Here is a 26,136-nt window from a genome sequence, read left to right as displayed (position 1 = left end):
AGAAGAAAAATGTGAAACTGCTTCTTGATAGTAGGGACCATGGTCAGTAATGCAATAAACTGCCAATGAAAGTCATGTTTGGTGAAATCTTTGCTATCTAGAAAATCCTAATGCTAATAGTTTCTCAATTTTCTTACGATTAGCAATTCTTTGTATTATGCTGCAATGGCTTTTTTCCAATGCAACTTGCACTATTTAAACCTTTTTCACATATATATGTGTGAATCCTTTTACATATGTCTATCATTAGTATTAAACAAATTTCATTATAGTCATCTTTAACTTAAATATATACATTATTTTATTTTACTTGTGAGTTTAGTTTAGTTTAGCTTTCATAGAGTATAATGTTTGGTCCATAGTGAACACACAGTGGACAGTTTGTGGTCTGTTCTAATAACATAGGATTCATTCCAATTTATAAATGGACAATTACACTGTATTATGTACACTATGTAAAACACAACGGCATGTGAGAGCTTGGGCCAGCGGACCAGCCAAACAAACATCCAGACTGGAGGAGAGATTAAACTTAACATTATATTACACAGCACAGACAGAGGGCGCTGGCTTTGGTGCTTCATTAACATGTCATCCATCCATCCATCTATCTGTCTGTCTGTCTATCCATCCATCCATCCATCATCTATCTGTCTGTCTGTCTGTCTGTCTGTCATTTTATTGTCTGTCTGCCTATCCATCCATCCATCCATCCACCCATCCATCCATCCATCCGTCTGTCTGTCTTTTTATTGTCTGTCTGCCTATCTATCTATCTATCTATCTGTCTGTCATTTTATTGTCTGTCTGCCTATCCATCCATCCATCCATCAACATCTATCTATCCGTCCATCTGTCTGTCTTTTTATTGTCTGTCTGCCTATCTATCTATCTATCTGTCTGTCATTTTATTGTCTGTCTGCCTATCCATCCATCCATCCATCCATCCATCAACATCTATCCATCCATCCATCCATCCATCTATCAATCCATCCATCCATCAATCCATCATCCATTCATCCATCCATCCAGCATCTATCTACCTATCTATATATCTATCCATCCATCCATCCATCCATCAATCCATCCATCCATTCATCCATCCAGCATCTATCTATCTATCCATCCATCCATCCATCCAGCATCTATCTATCCATCTATCCATCCATCCATCCATCCATCAATCAATCTATATATCTATCCATCCATCCATCCATCCTTAATCCAGAAACCAGCCAACAATAGCCATTGTAACACTGCCTACTAGTCCTACTGCAGTTCAGGCCTTCACAATAACACCCATTCATCTGAACAATCACCAACAGGAAGATGCATGACATCAAGCACAACATTGTTCAAAGACTCATTGTCTCACTCTCTCTCTCTCTCTCTCTGTATTTTCTAATAGTCTTTTTAACCTCTTCCCTTGTTTCCAGACCCGTGATGTGAGTTATTGCTGCTCTGTCCTGGTTTCCAAATGTGCAACTGATCCATCAACCTTATGAACTCACACATACAGTACCAACAAAAGACAGTCAAGCATATAACTTATGTTTTATACCACTGTCTCCTTAAGATGATTCGCTGATGTTTTCCTCTTTTGTAAGTCGCTTTGGATAAAAGCGTCTGCCAAATGAATAAATGTAAATGTAAATGTAGAGCAGTGTTGCTCAACTGGTGGGTCTTGACCCCAAAATGAGTTGCAGGTTTGGTCTGATTGGGTCATTGACTTAATGTCAAATTTTAAATTGTGGGTCCTGAAGCAAAACCAGTTGAGAACCACAAAATAGTACTTTCATATAATGTGATTATGTGAGATGTTGAGTGATGAATTTGGTCAAGTGGTGTCTCTGGGACAGTTTTGTGAAAGACTCAGTGTGCATTAAAACACAATCACATCTCGTACATCTGGTCTCAAACTATGGTGTACCAGAATTCTGTATGCCGTGCAATAAACTCCAAGTCTCAGTGAGCTATTTGATTTCTGATTCTGCAGTGTTTCACCCAATACTTTTGTATTCTATTTATTTTTTGTTCTTAAAGTGTTTTGAATTGTTTGTTTGGCAACATTGTAGGGCATTTCAACTCAGTCACTTACTGTATAATATTCCATTTCGGTTAGGGTTGCCGGTTGAGGTGCGTTCACAGCGACAACAATTTGCTTTAACAAAGTCACCTGAAGTCATACATTTTCAATGAGAGTTGGCAATTTGTTTTGACATGAGCATCCCCTGCTGATACAGTTGCTCACTAATTCCAGTAATGTTATTTATTAGGTGAACAGGGGTTTAATTTTAGGTTTAATTTTAGAGCGCAACAGTCTAGTTCTGGAAGAAAAAAATCCCATTCATTTTCTCCATTGACAAAATGATTTTAAACAATAATTATAAACCTAAAAATAGACCTACTGTGAGCTCCGAGGTTTTTCATTGATCGTACATGCTTCTGTTGATGCCATCAGTCCTTGTTATTTCATTTTCATTTTAATAGTGGCATTCCTGGTAAATAATGATCTGCCAATCAGATATTCGTGGGCTACAAAGTGCGCCAACAGAGCTCTGTAGCAATCGAACACTCCCATCACACACTGTGAATGACTCAATCGAGTCGCTCTCCCTACAACTCTCAAACTACTTACATATTTGCATATATCTGAATATTTTGCAATGAAATTAAAATATACAGTATTGTTTCTATACCTGTAGTCAACCACTTTAAATCAATAGTTTTATGTTCTTCCATTGTTTTTAATGCAATTACGTCATTCGCAGTAATTAATGGGATTGCAGTTCAGTCCCTCATTACTACACAGTCTTGTACCTTTTGTCTTTTTGTCCGATTTTCAAACACTTTTTTTCTTTAAATGAAAGATTGCATTGTTGTGATTCACCTCGGAGCTGGTTGGTTTGGTTCATGAAAAAAAATTAATGGGAAAAATACTTCCAGCTAAAAGAAAAAGTGGGTGGGCACTCTACTACCTTTCTAAGCAACCAGACTTACGGCTTACGGGGTGGGCTCTTTTGACTTAAGACAGTACGCAACCACTTAGAACACCTTAGCAAACGCAGAGCCGTAGCAACCACCCACAACACTCCAGCGTTGTGGCAAAGAGTTTTGCATGGGCAAAAACCATGCATTTCTTCACATATTTACTGGCACATTTGAGTAACAGTGTGCTGAGAGCTTTGTGTTTCATAGTACGGTCACAGTTTCAGTCACACTACAACTCTAAAACAGGTAATGCACCAGCAGGTGACAAATATAAACAAGTTCTTCTTGTGCCACCAGTTATATTCAACTGAATGAGACTGCAGCATGTGATAAGACTGCAGGACAGTTAGACAAGGAATGAACTCTGAATTGAAACTGGAGTTCAAAGTGTACAGCTGTTATTGTGTGATCACAAGGATTTTCAAATGAACATAAATTGCTTTGGAACTATTTTAATCATGAATTAATCCCTCATATTAAAGCCATGGGAAAATTTTTCATAATAAGAATGAAGCTCTGGGCCAGTTTGAGTATATTACTATAACTCTATGCATTTGTAATTAGCTACTGTATATTAGTAATGGGTGAATATAGAGATTTGTTAATATTGTATATAATGATACACAGTTCACTTTGGTGCATGCACAATGTTTATAATTGTATGTAAAAAATGTGTGTACAGAATATGACAATAGGTCATGCATTGCTTAGCATGCTTATTTTACCCCTCTCTTACCAAACCACCTGTCATACACAAATACATGAATTTGCAGGCATTTGAGAACATACAGTATCACCAGGATATGTCTTATTTCTCAAGATGGGACATCTTTTTTTTCTAGGAAGTTATTGGTTACTCTTTTGGTAGAACACAATCTTTTCCTTCAACTATAAGTCTATGAGACGTCCTCAGAAATATAGTCAAAGTGCTTTTGTGTGCGTGTTGTCAGGATTGATTGTGTACTATCACTTGGGATGGGAATCATAAGGAATTTAGTTCCAATTCATTTTAGGCAGTATCTATTTACACTAAATGCAAATAGCCAACCTTGTTGGCAAAGGCTATTTCCACTAACTCCACCCACTTTTGCTCAGGCAATTTAACATTAATACAAATAGCACATTTTACTTCTATTTACAGTTTGGCCCCGAATTACTAAGATCTCAAATAACGGGTGCTAATTTGCTTGAAATTGCGTGTGCACATTGTGGGTGTTTTGCAGGTGATTTACTAAGAAAAAACAAAAACAAATAACAACACGTGCAAAAATGTTGGACACACCCTGCGAAAGGAGGCTATTGCATGTGGTACTTTCACCAAATGCAATTACATGATTACAGCTCTCACTAAATACCATTTTATTTTATATTTTCAATATGGCATGTATATGATATAATTGTATATCATCATAAAATCCCTGCTATTTAACAACTGTAAACGCAGTTGATGAGAATGCACATGACACTCTTCTCTTGAAATGTTCATAATTCACAAAGAAAATACAATACTATGTACACGTTGAGCAGGGGCGGAGCCACCCTAAAAATGAGCTTTGCCACCCCACTTGCCACCCCAATTCTGATCCTGCTCGCATACTGGAGATGGTGCGCAACGGCTTAACGTAATGGCAACCAGTAATGTCTTCAGGGATTTTATGATGATATACAATCCTATAAATAAACATATAAATGCCATATTGAAAAACGACATTACTGATTGCCACCACTTAATGTACTCTTGCCACCCCTTCACCACCCCATGAAAAAAATCCCGGACACGGCCATGATGTTTAGCCATCACACCACTGATGTAAATGAAATCTGAATGTCAAACCGCTATTATCTTGAAGCATGGCAAAGTTAGTTGCGCACGAGAGAGACACGGGAAGCTGCACGGTACAGAACTTGCGCTCCCTGTTTGTTTCACGGGATCAAGACGAAACCTGTTCGGCATACAGGGCCGTATCGGCCTGCCTACTGGAAAGAACCACCACTTAAAATATTTCGCAATATTTCGGCAGTTAAAAACAATGTTTAAAACATTAAATTACAACATAACTTAAAATAATCGAATAAAACAGTTTTTAGTAGCTATTTAATTTCGCATTAAAGTGTGTCAATAAAGGGTGTTCTACGTATCATCGGTTTTCAAAGTCTCCTTTTTTGACAGCATGATGCACAGTGCCAATCAGATTAATTCCTGCCTTTCATTCATATTAATTTGCTCTCGTAGTTTCCGATTCGGAAATGACTTTCAGGCTTGATAAATCACTTTGCGGGTGCAATTTGATTCATCTGCATCTGGACCGCACTTTATTATGCGCATTTGGAGGCACGCCTCTAAATTGCATATTTATGTCGGGGAAACACGCAAAAATTGCCAATACGTGCTATTTTGAGCATTTGAAAGATGCAATCTTTAAAAGACTATGTTAGTAGATCAGCTCTTTAGCGTGCCATCAAGTTTGCACATGTTTTTATACACGCAAACCTTTAGTAAATCGGGGCCTTTGTGTGAATGGCATCTCTTGCTATTTAAACTTAGTGCAAACAAGATCCTATTAGATACCATTTGCATCAAGTTTAAATAGCATCTATCTTTTTGAATCCTGCCCAGATATTTAGAATGATTTCCAAATCACACAAACAAGGAGAAACATGTCTCTCATCATATAAAAAAAATAAATAAAAAACACACTCAGGTAGTTAAAGTGCATAGAGGTAACAAACCAACATCAAGGAAGATATCTTCCTGTCTAAAGGAATATAAACAGCTATAGGTAAACGGTTGTCTAACTGCATTCCTTTAACAATGTGCTAAATTTCAGATCAAACCGATAAGACTTTCAGAAATAAACAATCAACCGTCAGACATGTTTGATGATCTAAAAGTAAGAGGAGTTCACTGAAATAAACCCAGTAGTTGTTTTATAATGAACATTTATCCATTTAAGCTGTTTAAAGTAACATGAATTTATTGAGATACATTTACAGAAACACATTCGGTTATTACGATCAACCCTATATACATTTCAGAAGCATACAGCATGTTACATAAATACTTTAAACACACTTAAAATATGGCTCAGGATATGGATGTAGGCTCCGTTAAATTACAGATAATGTATGTATTATTTATGTCTTGTGATCCACCTGCTGGTGGAATCTCCAAACTGCAAATGCAGGAACTGAATTTGGATTTTGCGCCGTTAAGAGGTGGTATTGAAACATTGTAGCGCAACGACCAAATTCTTAGGAAAATAGCAAATTGCGCTTTGCGCCACTTCGTTTACATACAATAAACCCACAATTTCACGCCTACACTCACAGTAGCACAAACACTCCCACCCATGCCCACTTGCGCTGGCACGAAAATTGCACTTAGAATTAGCGCTCTCTCACGAAAATCGGATAAGACGCTGCACACAGTCGTATTTATGCTTACAAAATATACACTATGCTCTAGTCTAATGAATCCATAAAGTTCGATTTATGCAGAAAAAAAATTCACAATATACAGTATATTTAAAGGCCATTATTTGACTTCCTCTACACTGAAAGAAATGTTCACCTAAAAATGTCCTTTATGTGTTAACATCTAAATTAACTGGTTTTATCCGAGTCAAAATTATTATTTAACATCACTGAATCAACCTTAATACATTAGATTACTCCAACATAACTCATTTTAAGGGTAAGATCAGGTTGAAATAGCTACTTTAGGTAACAACTGGAGGTTACCACTTTTTACACCAGTGTATTTTTTGGGTGAATCTCATGAAACCTGTCAAGAACATGTCTAAATCATAAGAAATTATATTTTGCAAATTATACTTGCATATATATAATTTTCATATTTAAATTTTAAATGAAAATAATGTCACAAAAATAGGCTTCCACTTCTTTATGCAAAATATAACTTTAGGGTGCAATATGACCTGAATATGTTTTCATGAGATTCATGAAGTTGTGTTTGGCATTGTTGTGGTTTGTAGCATGACCTCTGTCGATACAGTAAAATTCTGTAACAGCAGCTCTTTACTCATATCAGCTGATGCTTCATTCACACCCTTAAAGAAACTTCCATGATGCTTCAATCTGTGCTGCCTGAAAATACAGCAAACAGAAAGAGACTCAGGGAGTATTGTGTACGAAGAACTGATATTTGACTCAAATTAACTTATTTTTTAATAGTGAGTAAAACCCAAAACAAACCTATCCTTACCTCTCCTCTCTCCTGCTCTGCAGGGTTTCACTGGACTTCACGAAGATAACGGGTTCTCCACCCTGCACGAGGAAACCAAATTCTCCCTCTTTTGGTCTGAATATTACCCTGGAATAACAGAGAAAACTAGAGATGTTAATACACAGTCTTTGACAGATAAAGGTTTTAAGGAAATATTTAAAGATGTCATAGACACCGTCTAGTTTCTAGAAACAGAAACGTTCTTAAAGTGGCGGTCACACTAGATTTGAAATCCCTTCTCAAATTTCATTTGCATTACACCTTTGATGTTTAGATTTTCTGTTGGTCAACAATCTTTTCCCTATACAAATTCGAATACAAGTTCACAATACTACAACAAAAAAATAATTCCAAGGTTCCTGATAATGTCTCCCAGGAGAAGCATATAAAAGGAGAAAAGCAGAGGACCTAATACTGAGCCCTGCGGCACTCCATACTTTACTTCTACTTGATCTGAAAATTTCTCATTTAAAAAAAAAAATAAATAAATAAAAAAAGTGGTAGCAGGCAGATAAATAGGACCTAAACAATGCTAATGCCTGTCCACAAATGACAACATAATTCTCAAGCCGATCCAAGAGAATGTTGTGCTCTATCGTGTCGAAGGCAGCAATAAGATCTAAAAACACTAGAAGAGAGATGCAGCCATGGTCAGATGATAATAGCAAGTAATTTCTAACTCTTATAAGTACAGTCTCTGTACTACGATCGGGCCTAAATCCTGACGAAATTCTTCACAGATACCATTTCGCTGTAAAACATTCATATAGTTGTGAGGACACTACCTTTTCTACTATTTTAGACATAAAGGGGAGATTAGAGATCGGTCTAAAATTAGCCAACTCTCCAGGATCAAGCTGTGGCATCATGATAGGCAGTTAGATAACTGCCAACTTAAAAGTCCTGAGGACATGCCCTAAATTGAATAAAATAATATTAAGATGTTCTGAGATTACAGGAAAAACCTCTTTCAGTAGCTTAGTATAGGTTATGTTGTTGCTTTAATATATTTTTTATATTTGTTAACTCTTCCTGTACTATAATAGTGAAGGACTAAAGTTGCTGTTAGGGAATACTATAAGACAAGAAAGTTATACAGGTCATGAGGGTGAGTAAATGATGACAGAATTCCAATTTTTGGGTGAACTGTCACTGTAAGGCAGCTATGACTCTATTGTAATTAGCTAATAGCAACTAACATGAGTGAAACAGTGTGCTCTATGGACCTGAAATGACTCACTTAGCTTGAGTTTCTCCTGATTTTAATCTCATTCTGCGAATCATGAATTGATTGGTGCTGAAGAAGCCAGACAGATACGAGTCCTTCTCCCACTTGATCTTCAACATCAGCAGCTCTCCGATGTCCCTGTCGGACGTCACCAAGAAGGATATGGTGCTGTTGGTGATCATAATGGGCCTAGGAGGAGAAAATAAGACAAACTGGCTCCCAAGAACACAAAACCATTGAAATTTAAGAAAACACATTTTAGGAACCAAACACTGAAACTATAACTTGATTGATTATTTATTTATTTAATAAGTGTATGTATATGCATGTATGTGTATATATGTATGTGTGAATGTGTATATATATATATATATATATATATATATGTTGCATTTACTGTATTGCTATTGTTCTGTTTTGTGGTATCTATGTCTCTGCTGCTGTAACTCCTCAATTTCCCTCCGGGGATAAATAAAGTAGCATCGTATCGTATAAAGACAAGAGTTTTTCTAAACATTTGTTATGGTAATATTAATAAATGACCATTAATAAATATATTAATACATTTCAATTTTATGGAGATTTTTGTTAACTTTTATATGATAATCAATTTTGGTTCTTTGTTGGGTAGCCAGTTGATGTCTAATCGATGTAAAATCTGGGTCATAAAGCAAAACCAGTTTAGAACTACTGCTATAAAACATGTAAATAAATTAACTGAATTCCGCACATTTTTTCCACACAAATCGGTGCAGAAATTGTCTATATTCCGTGTTGGGCTAGCTATTACCTTAATGTTAGATTAATTCACGTTTTAGTGTATTAAAACAGTACATTTACATTTCTTTATTTATGATTTCTTTATTAACATTATTTCTTAATAATTGATGTCCTTTTACAAGTTCACTGGTTCATATAGTTCTGGAACCAGGGCTTGACATTAACACCCGCCCACCTGCCAAATGAGGGTAGAAACTGGCAGTGGCGGGTCACTCCATTACTCTTACTAGCCACTTTAGCGGGTGACGTTTTCAGGGCTTTTCCTGCATTGAAATTTCTGTGAATGTCGGGCCACCAAAGCAAATTCAATTATATACATCTTGCGTTCACTACTTTAAACACTAAATATTCTTTTAGTCTGAAATGCAAGCACGATTGAAGTCTGGTTTTTGCACGAGTGTGGCGCGAGCCATAACAGACGGACTCGCCCGAGTGAACCGCACTGTGCGCAATCCTATCTATGGAGCATGCACATAAACCGGGCTTCCCTCGTTATGCTTGCTCCAGATATAGGATAGCGCAGAACTGATCACATGCCTGTTTTCGACCAGGCTTCCCTCTGTACTGCGGCGCAGATCACAAACATATGCAGCCTATTAGACTAAACAGCCTCAACGAGGAAAAGGGGGAAACAACACGATGGTATGTAACAACATACATTACAAGACCTTTTAATCTACACGTCATCACACTGACTAAAATGTATCATGTTTTTTTACTGTAGTAACACTAACTGGTATAATGACATAAATGTTATAGATCCATACTAAAAACTTTTCGATTTTTAGTGTTTTTCATAACAAATACTATAGTTTATTTTTAGAAAGACTATCTACATTGACCTAACCACAGAAATGAGAAGTAATCAATGGCCTTACCTGTGGTTATGGCCTTATTATTACAAATGGCACTGCTAAACAATGGAAGAACAAATGGTAAACTTTCACAGGGGCAAATCCTGTACAAATTTGAATGAAGGGATATAAAGTCTGAACTTTAATGAATCATGGACTAATTGAAAAAGATTTCCTCGTATACTAACTGGCCATGTTTGCTGTCAGATATTCCAAGTGATGACTTAAATCATTAGGCCTGTGTCCCTTTAATATAATTCTTGTTCAAATAAAATGTCTTAAATGCATGCAGTTAAATTCTCCAGTTACCTTTATCAATATTTGGCTTGTGAAAATGATGAGTGGCTAATGAGTTTGGGACACCACTAGCCACTAATGTCAAGGAACGCATTAAGCTAAACAGATTTGGCGTGCTGTCCATAATGGTGGGGCTCGAGCACGGTGCTGGGCTTGAGCTCTGAGACCCCTTCTCCCAACCCAGTGCAATCTGACTAAAGCAAGAAAAACAGACAATTTTGAATAATAAATGGTATAGGCATTATAAAATATAAAGGAGGAGATAGGGAAGTGGCGGGATGCCAGAAGAATCATCACCGATGCGAGGGAATCAGCTGCTTATACTATATCCTTGGGATGTGATTGGCAGGCCTAGATAAACTAGCTTGGACCCCTCCTTTTCTCTATCTACAGTTGTGCTCAAAAGCTTGCATACCCTGGCAGAAATTGTGAAATTTTGGCACTGATTTAGAAAATATGACTGATCATGCAAAAAAGCTGTCTTTTATTTAAGGATAGTGATCATATGAAGCCATTTATTATCACATAGTTGTTTGGCTCCTTTTTAAATCATAATGATAACAGAAATCACCCAAATGGCCCTGATCAAAAGTTTACATACCCTTGAATGTTTGGTCTTGTTACAGACACAAAATGTGACACACACAGGTTTAAATGGCAATTAAATGTTAATTTCCCACACCTGTGGCTTTTTAAATTGCAATTAGTGTCTGTGTATAAATAGTCAATGAGTTTGTGGCTCTCATGTGGATGCACTGAGCAGGCTAGATACTGAGCCATGGGGAGCAGAAAAGAACTGTCAAAAGACCTGCGTAACAAGGTAATGGAACTTTATAAAGATGGAACAGGATATAAAAAGATATCTAAAGCCTTGAAAATGCCAGTCAGTACTGTTCAATCACTTATTAAGAAGTGGAAAATTCAGGGATCTCTTGATATCAAGCCGAGGTCAGGTAGACCAAGAAAGATTTCAGCCACAACTGCCAGAAGAATTGTTCAGGATACAAAGAAAAACCCACAGGTAACCTCAGGAGAAATACAGGTTGCTCTGGAAAAAGACAGTGTGGTTGTTTCAAGGAGCACAATACGACAATACTTGAACAAAAATGAGCTGCATGGTCGAGTTGCCAGAAAGAAGCCTTTACTGCGACAATGCCACAAAAAAGCCCGGTTACAATATGCCCGACAACACCTTGACACGCCTCACAGCTTCTGGCACACAGTAATTTGGAGTGACGAGACCAAAATAGAGCTTTATGGTCACAACCATAAGCGCTATGTTTGGAGAGGGGTCAACAAGGCCTATAGTGAAAAGAATACCATCCCCACTGTGAAGCATGGTGGTGGCTCACTGATGTTTTGGGGGTGTGTGAGCTCTAAAGGCACGGGGAATCTTGTGAAAATTGATGGCAAAATGAATGCAGCATGTTATCAGAAAATACTGGCAGACAATTTGCATTCTTCTGCACAAAAGCTGCGCATGGGACGCTCTTGGACTTTCCAGCATGACAGTGACCCTAAGCACAAGGCCAAGTTGACCCTCCAGTGGTTATAGCAGAAAAAGGTGACGGTTCTGGAGTGGCCATCACAGTCTCCTGACCTTAATATCATCGAGCCACTCTGGGGAGATCTCAAACATGCGGTTCATGCAAGACGACCAAAGACTTTGAATGACCTGGAGGCATTTTGGCAGGCGAATGGGCAGCTATACCACCTGCAAGAATTTGGGGCCTCATAGACAACTATTACCAAAGACTGCATGCTGTCATTGACACTAAAGGGGGCAATACACAGTATTAAGAACTAAGGGTATGCAGACTTTTGAACAGGGGTCATTACATTTTTTTCTTTGTTGTCATGTTTTGTTTTATGTTTGTGCCATTCTGTTATAACCTACAGTTGAATATGAATCCCATAAGAAATAAAAGAAATCTGTTTTGCCTGCTCACTCATGTTTTCTTTAAAAATGGTACATATATTTCCAATTCTCCAAGGTTATGCAAACTTTTGACCACAACTGAATATTTCATCACTCGGACCTATCATTAAGGCACATGGTTTCTCCTACCACTGCTATGCAGATGAAACGCAGCTCCAGCCTGACTACCACACTGTCTCAACTCATATCTCTGCCTGCCTCTCTGAGATCTCGGCCTGGATGAAGGAACGTCACCTTCAGCTCAACCTTGCCAAGACAGAACTCCTCGTGATCCCAGCCAACCCGTCTGTTGACCACAACCTCTCTATTCATCTTGGCTGAACAACGCTAATGCCAACCATAACAGCCCGGAACCTGGGAGTGGTATTGGAGGATGACCAGCTTAACTTCATTGCAAACATCTCATCAACTGCCCGGTCTTGCAGGATCAAGCTTTACAACATCAGGAAAGTCAGACCTTTCCTGTCTGAATATTCTACACAGCTCCTGATCCAAGCTCTGGTCATTTCAAGGCTAGACTACTGTAATGATCTGTTGGCCAGTCTCCCAGCTATCATGATTAAGCCACTGAAGATGATCCAGAATGCTGCAGCATGTCTGGACTTCAATCAGCCAAAGAGGGCACACGTCACCCCACTCTTAATTTCACTCCACTGGCTGCCAGTAGCTGCCTGCATCAAATTCAAGGCTTTGACTCTGGCCTTCAGGACAGCTAATGGAACAGCTTCCTATTCCTTCAATTGACTCCTCCAGGTCTATGTCCCAACTCATTCTCTGCGGTCAATGAACGAGCGGTGCCTGGTGGTCTCGTCGCAAAGAGGCAGGGTTGTGGACTTGAGTCACATGACTTGGACTCGCATCACAAATTTGATGACTTACAACTTGACTTAGACTTTGACAACAATGACTAGTGACTTGACTTGGACTTGAGCGCTCTGACTTGGAAAGACTTTATACCTTCTAAAACCTAAGATCATTTAAAAATGTGTAGCAAATCAATTATTTATTTCCCCAATAAACAATTTGTTTGATTTTCAAATATGCATTTCCATGCTCCACATTCAACCAATCAGAGAACCATCCAAACAACTTCCACGAGAGTAGGACCAAGTTTGAAGGCTGCACATTCGAGGATGGCACAGCCAAAATAATACCAAAGGTAATTTGATTTGGATTTAAAGAATACAATATCGAAGGCACTGTGGACCAACGAAGGAAGAGTTACCACCCGTCCCGTAAAATACGGACTCGTCCTGTATTTAAAGATGAAATGATGCGTCCCGTATCGAATCAATACGTGACGGGACGTGATTTGTCCCGTATTTAAGCTGGTCAGATGGTGTCACGGATAAATCGTTCCAGATCGTTAATTTAACATTAGTAGAAAATTTTGCCTATGGTGGGTCCACACATTGGGCTAAAACGTGCTGATACTGTGGAGGGTGTAATTACTATAGTAATTAATACTCAGACACTAATTTGGGCAAAGAGCACTAATTAACTCATTTAAGACTTGATGCTTAAATTTGAGGACTTGGGACTTGACTTGAACTTGCCTGTCTTGACTTGGGACTTGACTTGGGACTTGCCTGTCTTGACTTGGGACTTTACTTGGGACTTGAATGCAAAGACTTTGGACTTACTTGTGACTTGCAAATCAATGACTTTGTCCCACCTCTGTGGTGGATTGAGCTTCCAACCTCCACACGATCAGCTGATACCATCTTAGCATTCAAGAAACAGCTGAAAACACATCTGTTTTGCGAGCACTTAACCAATCAACACTAAATTCACTTACTTTAAAAAAAATAAAAATAAAAAAACCTTTGTCTCTTTATTCTGCACTAGCATCTTTACTACTCCAGCCACTGTGAGAACTTGGCAGTGTGATATTGAAGATAGTGTTGACTTTTGTATGACAAATTGCTTGGTTTGTTCCTCATTTGTAAGTCATTTGGATAAAAGAATCTGCTAAATGACTAAATGTAAATGTAACCAGCTAATCCAGAATTTACGTTTGTAACTTCATTAAAAATACTCACACAATGACAGAGATGTCATCCCTTTCGTCAGTCGTGCCAAACAGCGTCACTTTCATTGGCTGTTCCAACATAGTCATGTTTTTATCGCTAAAAACATGAAGCTTAATCTGGTAATGAAACACTGTAAGTGAATGAGGGAGATTAACATAAAAATTATCAGAAGCTGTTGAATTGCTTTTTACCAGTCATTATGAGCAGCAGTCAAACATATCTGTAAGTAATGCATTCAATTCAACAGTACAATTCTGAAAACAAATAAATTAAAGTAAACATGAAACACTATTTGCAACCTAGTTTACCTCCATAAAGTGACAAATTTCCAAGTGAAACAGGATTCAACGAAAAAAAAAATGTAGGGTGGGACTTGGATTTTATTAGTTGGGAAAAGGAAAGTTGCTATATATTCAAAAATATAGCAAAGACAAAAAAATAAATAAAAATTCTTTGGAATAAAGTGCACTAATGAATCAGGAATTTGTATATGGGGTCAAATGTGATTTCAGGTTTCAAGGCAAAGCTCACCCTTGAATGGCATCATCTCTCTGGTTTTGAGGTACATTTTTGCGTTCCTGGTGGTGCGGATCTTGTTGACATTGTAGCCGAGTTTGTTGCAGCGGTTCTTGCGACAGCTCAGGCACAGACCTTTGTTGAAGGCATTTTTGGTGCTGCAGCGGTACGCCCAGCTTTGCTGAGCTGGGTTTAACAGTGAGTCGATGAACAGGTGCACGGAGCGCTCGTGAGAGCATTTCACAATCTGGTCCATGTCTGATAAGGGGCAAAGTGAGAGGTCAGAAACAGATCTTTCTTTACACCACAGGCTGAGAGTTTAAACTGAAGGTAGAGAACAATAATACACTACATAATAGGGCTGCAACTAATGATTATTTTGATAATCGACTAATCGAATGATTATTCAGCGATTATTACAACGATTAATCATTAGCTATTAAACAACTATTCAGCTTCTGCCCCGACTTTAAAGGTTGTATTAAACGTGCTTACTAACAAGTAAATCTTTTAAAAATACCTCTAATTGACGTTCACTGAATTAAAAGAAAAAAGTACTTTAAGTTTAATTCTGTAAAAAATACACTACAAAAAATCCTATTGTTATCAAGTGTTTTTGTTTTATTTTCCATGTAAAACTGTCTAAAAATCCTTTAAACAAGATACTTTTACTTGAAAATGTATACTTGGTTACACTTCTGCGAGTGCAGTAAAGACAAAATATACTTGTATTCAAGATCTGTTCTAAATATCTGATATGCTGCTTCTCAGGTGAATTTTAAAAGGATTTTTAGATATTTTAAAATATTTGTATTTTTAATATAATATTCAACATTCTCAGATAAATGTTTTCTTCTGCAGTATAGCTGCTAAAGTAAATGTACGTTGTTTTAAAGGAGTTTTAGATATTTATATTGGAAAACAAGCCAAAACAAAAACAAATAAAAAACGTATTTTGTCACCGTGTGTAATGGGGTGAAGACTACCCTCTCTCACCTTTCTGTTCACTTCAATCCATCTTTAACTCACAAAAAAAAAAAAACTCTCTCTTATTAATAAAGCTGCGTATTGCCAATTTTCTTCACAATAAGAAATGCACGATGACATATATTATGATTCAATAAGTTGCAAGTCATCATGTTATAATCTAGCTGCATTAAGCGTGTGCGCTCGAGGGACGAGCGTCCCGTGACAGAGTGTGCATCAGCCGGGTGCAGTTTCAATCTCTCCCCCTTAGGTTGGCACACTTCGCACAACTCATAGAAGAGGTGCTGTCCGCACAGAGAAATGCCAGTTTCGGAGTTTGTAGTTATTAACATGACCTGCTTCCTTATTATTTGAACTTTAATAAAGCAATAATGCTGGGGCCTGGGTAGCTCAGCGAGTACTGACGCTGACTACCAACACTGGAGTCGCGAGTTTGAATCCAGGGCGTGCTGAGTGACTCCAGCCAGGTCTCCTAAGCAACCAAATTGGCCCAGTTGCTAGGGAGGGTAGAGTCACATGGGGTAACCTCCTCGCGGTTGCGATTAGTGGTTCTCGCTCACAATGGGGCGCGTGGTGAGTTGTGCGTGGATCGCGGAGAGTAGCATGAGCCTCCATATGCTGTGAGCCTCCGCGGTGTTATGCACAACGAGTCACATGATGAGATGCGCGGATTGACGGTCTCAGAAGCGGAGGCAACTGAGACTTCCGTATCGAGGCGAGTAACCGCTCCACCACGAGGACCAAATAAGTAGTGGGAATTGGGCATTCCAAATTGGGAGAAAAGAGGATTAAAATAAATAAATAAATAAAATTAAAATAAAGCAATAACGCATTAAATATAACTGCATTAAAGATGTAACGCCGGGGTGTTTCCTTTAAAGACGCTCGACACGCAAGTTTTGCTTCAGCAGAGCAGCAGCTCCGGCTCCACTTATTCCGCAACGAGAGTGCTTCTGTATTTACTTATTTTGTATTTTTGCATTATAATTCCCTCATACTTTGCGATCTACATCAGCTGAAGCTGTTTGGAAAGTTTAGAGTGCATCTGTGATCGGTGTAATTCTTCCTCTCGTCAGTCAGTTTAACATTTAAATGAGCAGAGATGCGATGCTGCAACTACCAACTGGAGTGAAGTAAACCAAAAGCTGCACTCAGGGGTGGACTGGGAAGAGAAATCGGCCTGGGATTTTACATAGAAACTGGCCCAAAAGTTGTTGTGCGTCAGAACTTAGCATCATTAATTCTGAATTTAAATTAATGGCCAGCATCATCCAATCACTGGTAACCATGTTAAAATAAAATTATACATTATAAATTCTGAATCTATGTACTGATTACCATTGTCTCATGTCTGACAAACATGTTGAGTGGTCATGTGCAGCCTTAAACTGAACTTTTGATAGGAAGTTTGGATTGAATGCACTGCGTAGAGAGCTATAGGAGGCTCCCTTGCTCCCTATTTAGTGAATGAGTTGTCTGTCTGCACTGGTCTCAGAACAGTTCGAAATGCACCTTATTTTCATCCTTACTCCATTTAAAGCCTCTGAAAGCAAAATTGTCTAGCTTTTGATTCTCAGTGTGAAAATGCACAGTAAATATAGAATTAAGGAAAATATGCACTAAAGGATGAAACTAGAGACTCTAATCTTTTGACTCAAACAGGTTTCAAAGTAAAAACTTAATAAGGTTTCTTACCAGATGTAGTTTTGTTGGCGTTTCTCCCAAAGACAAACTCTGCTGTGGTCGGCACCATGTTGTTTTGTCACGACTCTGCGCGTCGAACGTTTAACCCTTTACTGACAGCACAGAGTCTCCTGAACTGAGATCAGTCGGTTTAAATGAATTTAAATTATGCATTGCATACAGCAAAGCCAAAATATACAAGAAACAGGGCGAAACGTATGTGTTTATGCACTTATAATCTGCCGTTTTACTCATGATTTGTATGAAAGTGAATAAAAGTCATTGTTGTTTTAGCGCCTCTGGTGTTTGTTTCACCAGGAAACTGCTGCGATACGTACAACAAGCTATGTACATTTTTTTTTTTTTTTGCAAAAATGTAGGTATAGTAGCGTGATTCTATTAGACCCCATAGCTACTATAAACCAACGGTCCAGCAACTTGGCATCCTCCAGCGACTTGTGTCTATCGCTGCTACTGTTAAACTAAAGCATGCAAAGTGATGACAGTCACATACTGTAGATGCCATAGGTGGCAATGAGCTTCATGGTATGTTGAATGCTACAGCCAGGTTGGAAAGTTCCACCATTGGGATAAATGTCCACGTGGCCCACTGGCCTCTGGATCCCGATGCTGAGGTCTGGCGTTCCTCTGGTGTTCGTGTGCAAGACATCAACAAAGGTTGCATCGTCAGGTGACAGACGCCTAAGACTGTCGGCATTCTCAAATCTGGGTCCTGCTGGGTCAAGACCTACAACACAAGGGGAATAGCATGAAACCAAACAACATTTAGCAAATTTGTAGGAAATCACAACTCAGTAGGAAAGAACAGTAACTTTAGAATCTCAGTTGTTTCACCTAAACACCAGTGAGAATACACAGAGAGCAAATGGAGACTTTAGCTGAAGTTACCTGAGAAAAAGACCCCAGTAATCTCAAATGTGTTCCCTCTAGAGTTTCAGAAGTGATCTCAACAACATCTCATACTGTGCTCAGATTTGCCAAGATACCAAAGTCAAAGATCTCAATATGAACTCAAATTCTTCAAAGTAATGCTATCTGCAAGCATCTTACATTATTATTAATTTGTTTAATCATTTAAGAATATGTTAGCATTTGAACCTAAGAAGATGCATATTTCTTTAGAACTTTGTCGCTCAAACGGCTGCAAAGTTATGACAATTTTTTTTTAGTTGTAGTGCCCCCTAGGGGAGGAATTGTCTGGAACTTTATTGACATCTTCTAAACATCCTGTTGACTATGTGCAATTTTGACGAGTTTGGTTAGCATTTGCAGTTTGCGATGATTAGATATTGATCAATTACTCAAATCGCGTTAAACTGAAGGAATTGTATCTTTAATAACTTCGGAACAATTTGACGTTTTGAAATTCTTTTGATACATTTTTATCAGGAGGGTCTGTAGATGTATACCAAACTGCATGCTGATCGGACTAACGGTCTGGAGTTCGAAAAAGTAGGTTTTTCCAAAAATTCAAAATGGCCGAAAACAATTATAGGCGGAAATCAGAGATATACAGGAGGGAGACCTACTCGATTATGTAATTCAAAGTGCGTCATGGGAGTGGGTGGTCGCTCTGAGGCACGTTTTTGCGAGTTTCGTTGGCTGTGGTTCTCTGATTGGTGGATCTTTCTCTGCTGTACCGTGGGTAATGTAGTTGTTTACCATGAATTCCATCAAACATTATTTTTAAGTGTACTTATCAATGAAGTTGAAGTAACATGGGCGGATGGCTTTAAAGGAAGCATATTCCATCAATGAACAACATCGTAGCTCACGGTAGGTCTGTTTTTATATGTTTATAAGTTATCATTGAAAATAAATTCATCTATGGGATAAATGAATGGGATTTTTACTTCCGGAACCAGACTGTTACGCTCTATAGCCTGAGTTTGGGGCCTGGCTACTTGTTCAGCTGGGGGAATATGAACAACCATGGCAGACGTGTACACAGGAAAATAAATCTAGCTTCGGCAAAATTCGAAGACTTGCTAAATGACACAGAGACAGAGAACGGAGTAAAACCAGAGTGAACATTGGCGTCGCATTTACAAGGTGGAGGACACACACAAACACACCACCACCACCACCACCAGAAATTATGAGATCACTCTGGCAAACGAGAAAGCCAATAACGAGATTGCCGCGCAAGTCGTTAATACACTGCCGTCTCGCACCATTAACAACAGCGATCCTGCTTAGGGCACCGAAATGGTCAGAAACAGTGTCTATATAATATAGTGGTCTTGTTTTATTTAGTATGGCCTATTTGTTCATAGGGAATCAGAGAGTGTGAAAAGGCATGATGAGTCTAAGGTGAATTGGCTAAAGTTGTTTGAAAATATACTTAATATTTTTAATTCTGTTTGGTGCCACTAGTAGCGCAGAAATTACACACTTCACCTTAAAAGAGCTTCCCACCTGTAATTCTGTTCACTTTGTTGTTTGTGAGGTTTCCTGCCACGCCTGCTACATGTGCACCAAGACTATAGCCTAACAGATGCACCTTGTCTAGCGGGTAATCCAACTCCTTTACAACAAAACAAACAAGTAAACAAACACAACAACCATTAGAGTAATGGCAATAGAGACAAAAATTAGTTCAACATTCAATTGGGTCCAGACTGAAACTTAAAACTGTTGTTAAAGGAATATTCATTTTAGGGTATACTATTTCTTTAATAAAATGTTAGGCCAGTAAAATTAACAGTGTAAACAATGGCTTTCTTTACACACCTCCAACCAATTGACAAATTTGGCTACATCTGCCCCCACCAGTCTGGTGTTTTCTGCTGATGTGGGATAGTGTTTGTTCGCCCGATCCAGCCAGTCAACCACAATGACATTAGCGCTGGGTTCACGCTCCAACAGGGCAGTCACGAGCTTGTAGATCCAGCTTTCAAACAGACCTGCAACCTAGAGGTGATTTTATAGATTCAGTATATCTGTCACACTCAGAAAAGGATTTTTGCTGCTTGTTCAAATTTACTTTCTAGAACATTTAGTCACAACTTGATTTCACTGCATTCTATTCATTCAAATTTGTAAAATGGAAGTTTACTTAATCCATTTGAGTTGGGACTACATGAATACTTTTTGTGGTGTTGATGTAGCATTGATGAAAATGGGTAGGGGATTTCCATTTCCTAGCATGGGACCAACAGAAAGAGTAGATGTTCAAATTAAGTGTTATTTCATGTGTTGTCATGCACGATGAATATAAAGGGGATGATTGTTGGTGTTCAATGTTTTGTTATGTTGAGATTTAGGGTACGTTTACATGACAATGATGTATAACGTTTTTGAAAAGTTTCGTGTACAGACGATAACGCTCTCAAAACGATCCCCGTTCACACGGATCCGCGAAAACGACTAAAAAGGCTGTATTATGCATGCCAAGCCAGTAGTTGGCGATGTCACTTTGTAAAAAAACACTACGCGCCTGCGCACATAAGCATTCTTCCACAGAGCGGTGAATATGGCGAAAGTATCGAACAGTTTTGTCTGGACGGATGATGAGGTTGCTTCATTACTACAATTACTTTGCTGGAGAAGAATCAATAAACTCAAAACCTCGAGCAGCACAAACACAGTCCTGTAGTCCGCCATTGTAGTTTTGAATGTCTCGCGCGTTGTTTTGAAGTACTCGTGCGCATGCCTATAGACTGAACACGTAATACGCGTGCGCATGACATCATCCTTTTCACAAATTTCACATCGTTTTTGTATGTTTACACGGAGACGATAATGGCATCGTTTTCAAAAACATGCACTTTGAAACCCATTTTCAAAAGTTTGCGTTTTCAGACCCCAAAACGCCGTTGTCGTGTAAACGAACAGCCAAAATGCATAAAAATGTTTCTGTTTTTAGTTGAAAACGTTGTCGTGTAAACGGCCCCTAGAAAAGTTTCTGTGATGTTTTGGGGGTTACCATTACGGTGAAGAGTGGATCTTGAGCTAACGATGAGGACAAGTAGATGCTGCACATGAAATTGATTGCTCGCTTCTTTGAGCAAATGCTGTGCCACCATAACATAGTTACTATACTTTAGAGCTTCCAACCAGCATGTAATTTGCATGCTAATGTTCACCTTCACTGGTTAGAACAAAATGAAATTAAAGAGACTTATTTGAGTTACATTGACACTAGAGGTAGACCAATCGATGCTGATAGTTGCTTTCTGGAGCTACTGGTTATCAGAAAAATCTATGCAAATATCTGTATCTAGCTGTATCTAAATCTTTCATCATTGACAATTTTCATGCATATTTTTACCCTCACTTTAAAGCATATTTTATTTGATTAGATAATCGTGTTCTAAATTGAAGCGAGGGCATGCAAAGAAAAATGAGACTATATAGAAACGTGCCCCATCAGCACATAGGCCTACATCGCGTACATAACTTAATTTCTTGTGAATAAACTTTATTCCTCATTAAACCTTACCTAGTGAAATACCTGTATAAATGCATATACACAAAACCCTTCATCTGGTGAGTATATAGACTATAAAAAGCTTAATTTGGTAAATACTTAATTATAGAGCACTGTAATGGAACCAAGTCTTCGTCATTTCAAAATGAGAGTCCCCGATGCGTTTCAGGCTTATTTATAGTTAAAACTCCTGCGTTATGCACCAAATCTTTATTTTTTCCGGTTATTATTGGGATTTTAGACTCTTGTAGCCTTAATGTCTGTACCCATCACAGTAAGGAAAGACTATGATTTTATTTTATCTTTTAACTATCGGCCGATTAATCGGTTATCTGCCTCTTCCCAAAACCTTAGTTATCGTTATCGGAAAAATCCACCATCGGTCGACCTCTAATTGACCCGTCTAATTTTGTTGGGTTTACCCAATTCAACTAGGTTCTTTCTACACAAAGTGTTTGTGTTGAGATTACATAGTAATTTTAAGTTAAGAAAACTCATTTTAAACACGTGAAACCACTGTCCATGACTGAATCAAGTTTTGATTACATCACTGGAGATTTGTGTTTCGGCAAGATATATCTGACTAGACAATGTGTGATAGACTGATTAAAAATTGATTCGCTGATTGTCTGAAGTAGAGTTATCGTTTCATCCATGATGTTTTATGTTATTATGTCACTTTCAAGTTTTATCTGTTTATGCTTTATGTGAACCTATGTCTGTTTATGTTTAAATGTGTCAGTATTTTACATTTTTGTCTGTTAATTATTTTTAGCCAAAGGCAAATTTTCATTCTATGGCAAAGTGAATGCATAATAAAGCGTAAACCAAGACTAAACAAAAAAAATAACAGAACAGGCCTTGTGTCAGTTCCGAAATCCACCGACAATGTTTTTAATGCAGTGTCCTTTTTCTGTTATTAAAGTTTTGAGAGAACATTTGTGCAAAATAAATGTTTATTTCAATTAAACAGTTTTGTGTACAGTATACATGTGTATCAGAATCCTGCCCTCTAGATATCAGTCTAGGCATCGGCCTCTAAAAACACAATATATTAATGCTTCAATATTTACTCTTTAACCTTCAGCGAGTACCATGCTATGTTTCAATCTTAAACATTAATATTGACATCAGATATAAATATTTCCGCACGTGGTTGTAATTTTCCTATTTGTGGATATCCCGTCTTGGCAAGAAACAAAATTACATTATACAGAACTCACCGACCATCCATGGATGATAAGGAAGGTTTGGGCATCAATTTTGAAGTTACATTCCAAAAAAGACTCCTGTATTCCTGGGACAAGATAGCACAGATCCTCATCTGGGAATTCTGCACTTCTGATGGAGAACTTTGACTCAATGTCACTGTAGCCCTCTGTCTGCTCAGTGGAGTTACCTGAAAGAGCCAATACCTGTTAATATGATATATAGTTGTTTATACTGGCCATCATTATGGACATTTGTTTACATGTGTGCCAGTCAGAAGAGGATGGGCTCCCCCTGCCGGATCTTGGCTCTTCCTAAAGTTTCTCATCTTACCAAAACACTGTTTTTCAATAATATTATTTGATGCCTTTGGCTTGCTCGTTGAGGGTTTGGAGAGCATTATTCTGCTATGGAACAACATGTACTATGTAAAATGCTTTACAAATAAAACTGAATTGATTAAACTTTATTTACTTGCTGATCCAGAATAAATCTCTATACAATGACCTGATTAACTAGATTATAACAAACAAAACCACGCTGACCCTGGACCTGTGCTTGTTAGTTCCACTTCCACACGTATATCTGTTCCCAAAGTTTAAGACTGAAATGGGTCTAAATAATAGCTTTTCTTTCATCTTTATAAGATGAATGCAAAAATAAGCTGTTAAAGACAAATGGGTCACCCCAAAATCTATCTATAATAAAGTATTTGAGCCACCAGAAGTCCACGTTTTGCTTTTACAAACACATTTAGTAATGATTCAAATATTTTATTTACAAGACATATATTGTACATACAAGTAATACATTTATCAATACTACTAATAATACTGCAACTAATATTATATTATATACATATTTTATTTATTAATATATATATATATATATATATATATTAATAAATAAACTATATATATATATATATTTAAATAATTATTATAAATTATATACAATGCTATACTACACATATACTGATAATTTTTATAATAGTTTTTGCTGATATTCTACATTCATTGTTGAACCATATCCACAGATGCAAATAAGATTTAAAGCGAAAATTAAAACCGATTAAAGATGTATAATAATAAAAAAAAAAAACATTTCCTCAAAACATTTTTAAAATACAAAACTCACTTGCAGTCAGTGTTTTAGTTGAGTTGGAGAGAGGTTCGCTCGAAATAAGAGAAAATAAGATCATCAGCAAATAGATACTTTCTTTTCCCATAGTACAGTATAAATAAATAGTTTAAAGTGAATTTTCCCAATGAAAAGTAGCAACGGAATCGCGCCGTGTTTATTCTCACGCTGAAAGTCTCTGTGAACCTGCTGCTGTTTTTTTCATTTATACTGAAACATGTGTGTGGTTTCTTGTGCTCTGCAGCGATTGGCTGAAAGTGAGTGGGGGCGTGGCTATGAAGCTTGAAGTAGGGTACTATTAGCAAATCAAATGAGCGCGCGATTTACATTCAACCAACAGTCAATCACAAGCGTAACGTAAACAACTGCGTGTGTGTGAATGGGTCCTCAAGTGCTTCCGGTGGCCAGTGTGATATAACGCTAAATCATTATGCGAAATCTTTACTACGTGTATTTAATGCACTTCTCCTCAATCAGACTGATATTTACTGATATATAAATGTTTAGGTGTGGTATTTTTGCTGATTGTATTGCTAAAAATGTGAGATTTTCTTTTTTTTTTTTTTTTGATGTTCAGCATCAATAAATTCAACCTCAGGACTGTAGCCTACAACGAGGTCTTATTTGAACTATATCTTGATATAATTCGCTATAATGATAAATAAGATCCTACTTGATAAACAGAAAGTTAATTACTTTATTTAAATTTCAGTTCACCAGTAGGATCTTATTTGCTTCTTGGCTGATCCTATTAGAATTTATTCTATTGTTGTTGTTTTATTTTAATTATTTGACTTGGAATCCTTCACGTGAGGTACTGAGATCTTATAGTCAAGCTTTGTTTGCTTAAAAATAATATTTGTTTGTTTATTTATCAATCGTTTTGTATCCTGCTAATCATTTCATGCTCATTTTGTTCAAAAGCTTGGTCTATCTTCTTTTAACCTCAAATACCTTTTGTGATTAATGCCTTCGTTTATGCAAATAGTGTGGGTGACGTACACTTATTTGCACATGTTCGTGGCACTAGGCCTAACTATTTGGTTGGTTTTGCTATGCAGGTTAATCAGTTGAGAATGTATTTGTTTAATGTTGCCATATTTCTGCGTTTTTGTTTAATTTGCTTTTTTTAATTGATTTATGATGAAATATTCAGTTAACTTCATCTGTATTGTCCCAAGAAAACAATATTTCATTGTATACAAAAAAGATGCAATGACAGCAAATAGTGACTGAGGCTAACATTCTGCCTAAGATCTTCTTTTGTGTTCCACATTGAAGGTAATATGCATTTGAAACAACATGAGGGTGAGTAAACTGACAATTTTCATTTTTGGCTGAACTATCCAAAATGGAGAAGCCATGTGTGAAATACTAAGTACACCTTATGATTCAATAGCTTGTAGAACCACCTTTAGCAGCAATAACTTCAAGTAATCATTTTCTGTATGACTTTATCAGTCTCTCACATCGTTGTGGAGGAATTTTGGCCCACTCTTCTTTACAACGTTGCTTCAGTTCATTGAGGTTTGCGGGCATTTGTTTATGCACAGCTCTCTTAAGGTCCCGCCACAGCATTTCAATCGGGTTGAGGTCTGGACTTTGACTGGGCTATTGATTATTTTCTTTTTCAGCCATTCTGTTGTAGATTTGCTGGTGTGCTTGGGATCATTGTCCTGTTGCATGACCCAATTTCGGCCAAGCTTTAGCTGTTGGACAGATGGCCTCATATTTGACTCTAGAATACTTCGGTATACAGAGGAGTTCATGGCCAACTCAA

The 26,136-nt window shown here is 37.7% G+C and overlaps 1 protein-coding gene across 1 annotated transcript; it reads right to left on the bottom strand.

The window, feature by feature from the left end:
- Positions 1-5,935: 5,935 nt before the first annotated feature.
- LOC127442516 (lipoprotein lipase-like) lies at positions 5,936-24,513 on the bottom strand. The gene is made up of 10 exons (XM_051700618.1): positions 24,354-24,513; positions 23,231-23,406; positions 20,309-20,488; positions 19,994-20,102; positions 18,069-18,302; positions 14,900-15,142; positions 14,378-14,498; positions 8,478-8,654; positions 7,217-7,324; positions 5,936-7,098 (listed from the first exon to the last, which is right to left on the bottom strand). Exons 1-10 carry the CDS (start codon positions 24,442-24,444, stop codon positions 6,951-6,953), a joined length of 1,587 nt encoding a protein of 528 aa, XP_051556578.1. The 5' UTR covers positions 24,445-24,513; the 3' UTR covers positions 5,936-6,950.
- Positions 24,514-26,136: the final 1,623 nt, after the last annotated feature.

The sequence above is a fragment of the Myxocyprinus asiaticus genome, chromosome 6 (assembly GCF_019703515.2).
Source record: "Myxocyprinus asiaticus isolate MX2 ecotype Aquarium Trade chromosome 6, UBuf_Myxa_2, whole genome shotgun sequence".
Lineage (NCBI taxonomy): Eukaryota > Metazoa > Chordata > Actinopteri > Cypriniformes > Catostomidae > Myxocyprinus > Myxocyprinus asiaticus.
This window is presented reverse-complemented; position numbering and strand designations above follow the sequence as displayed.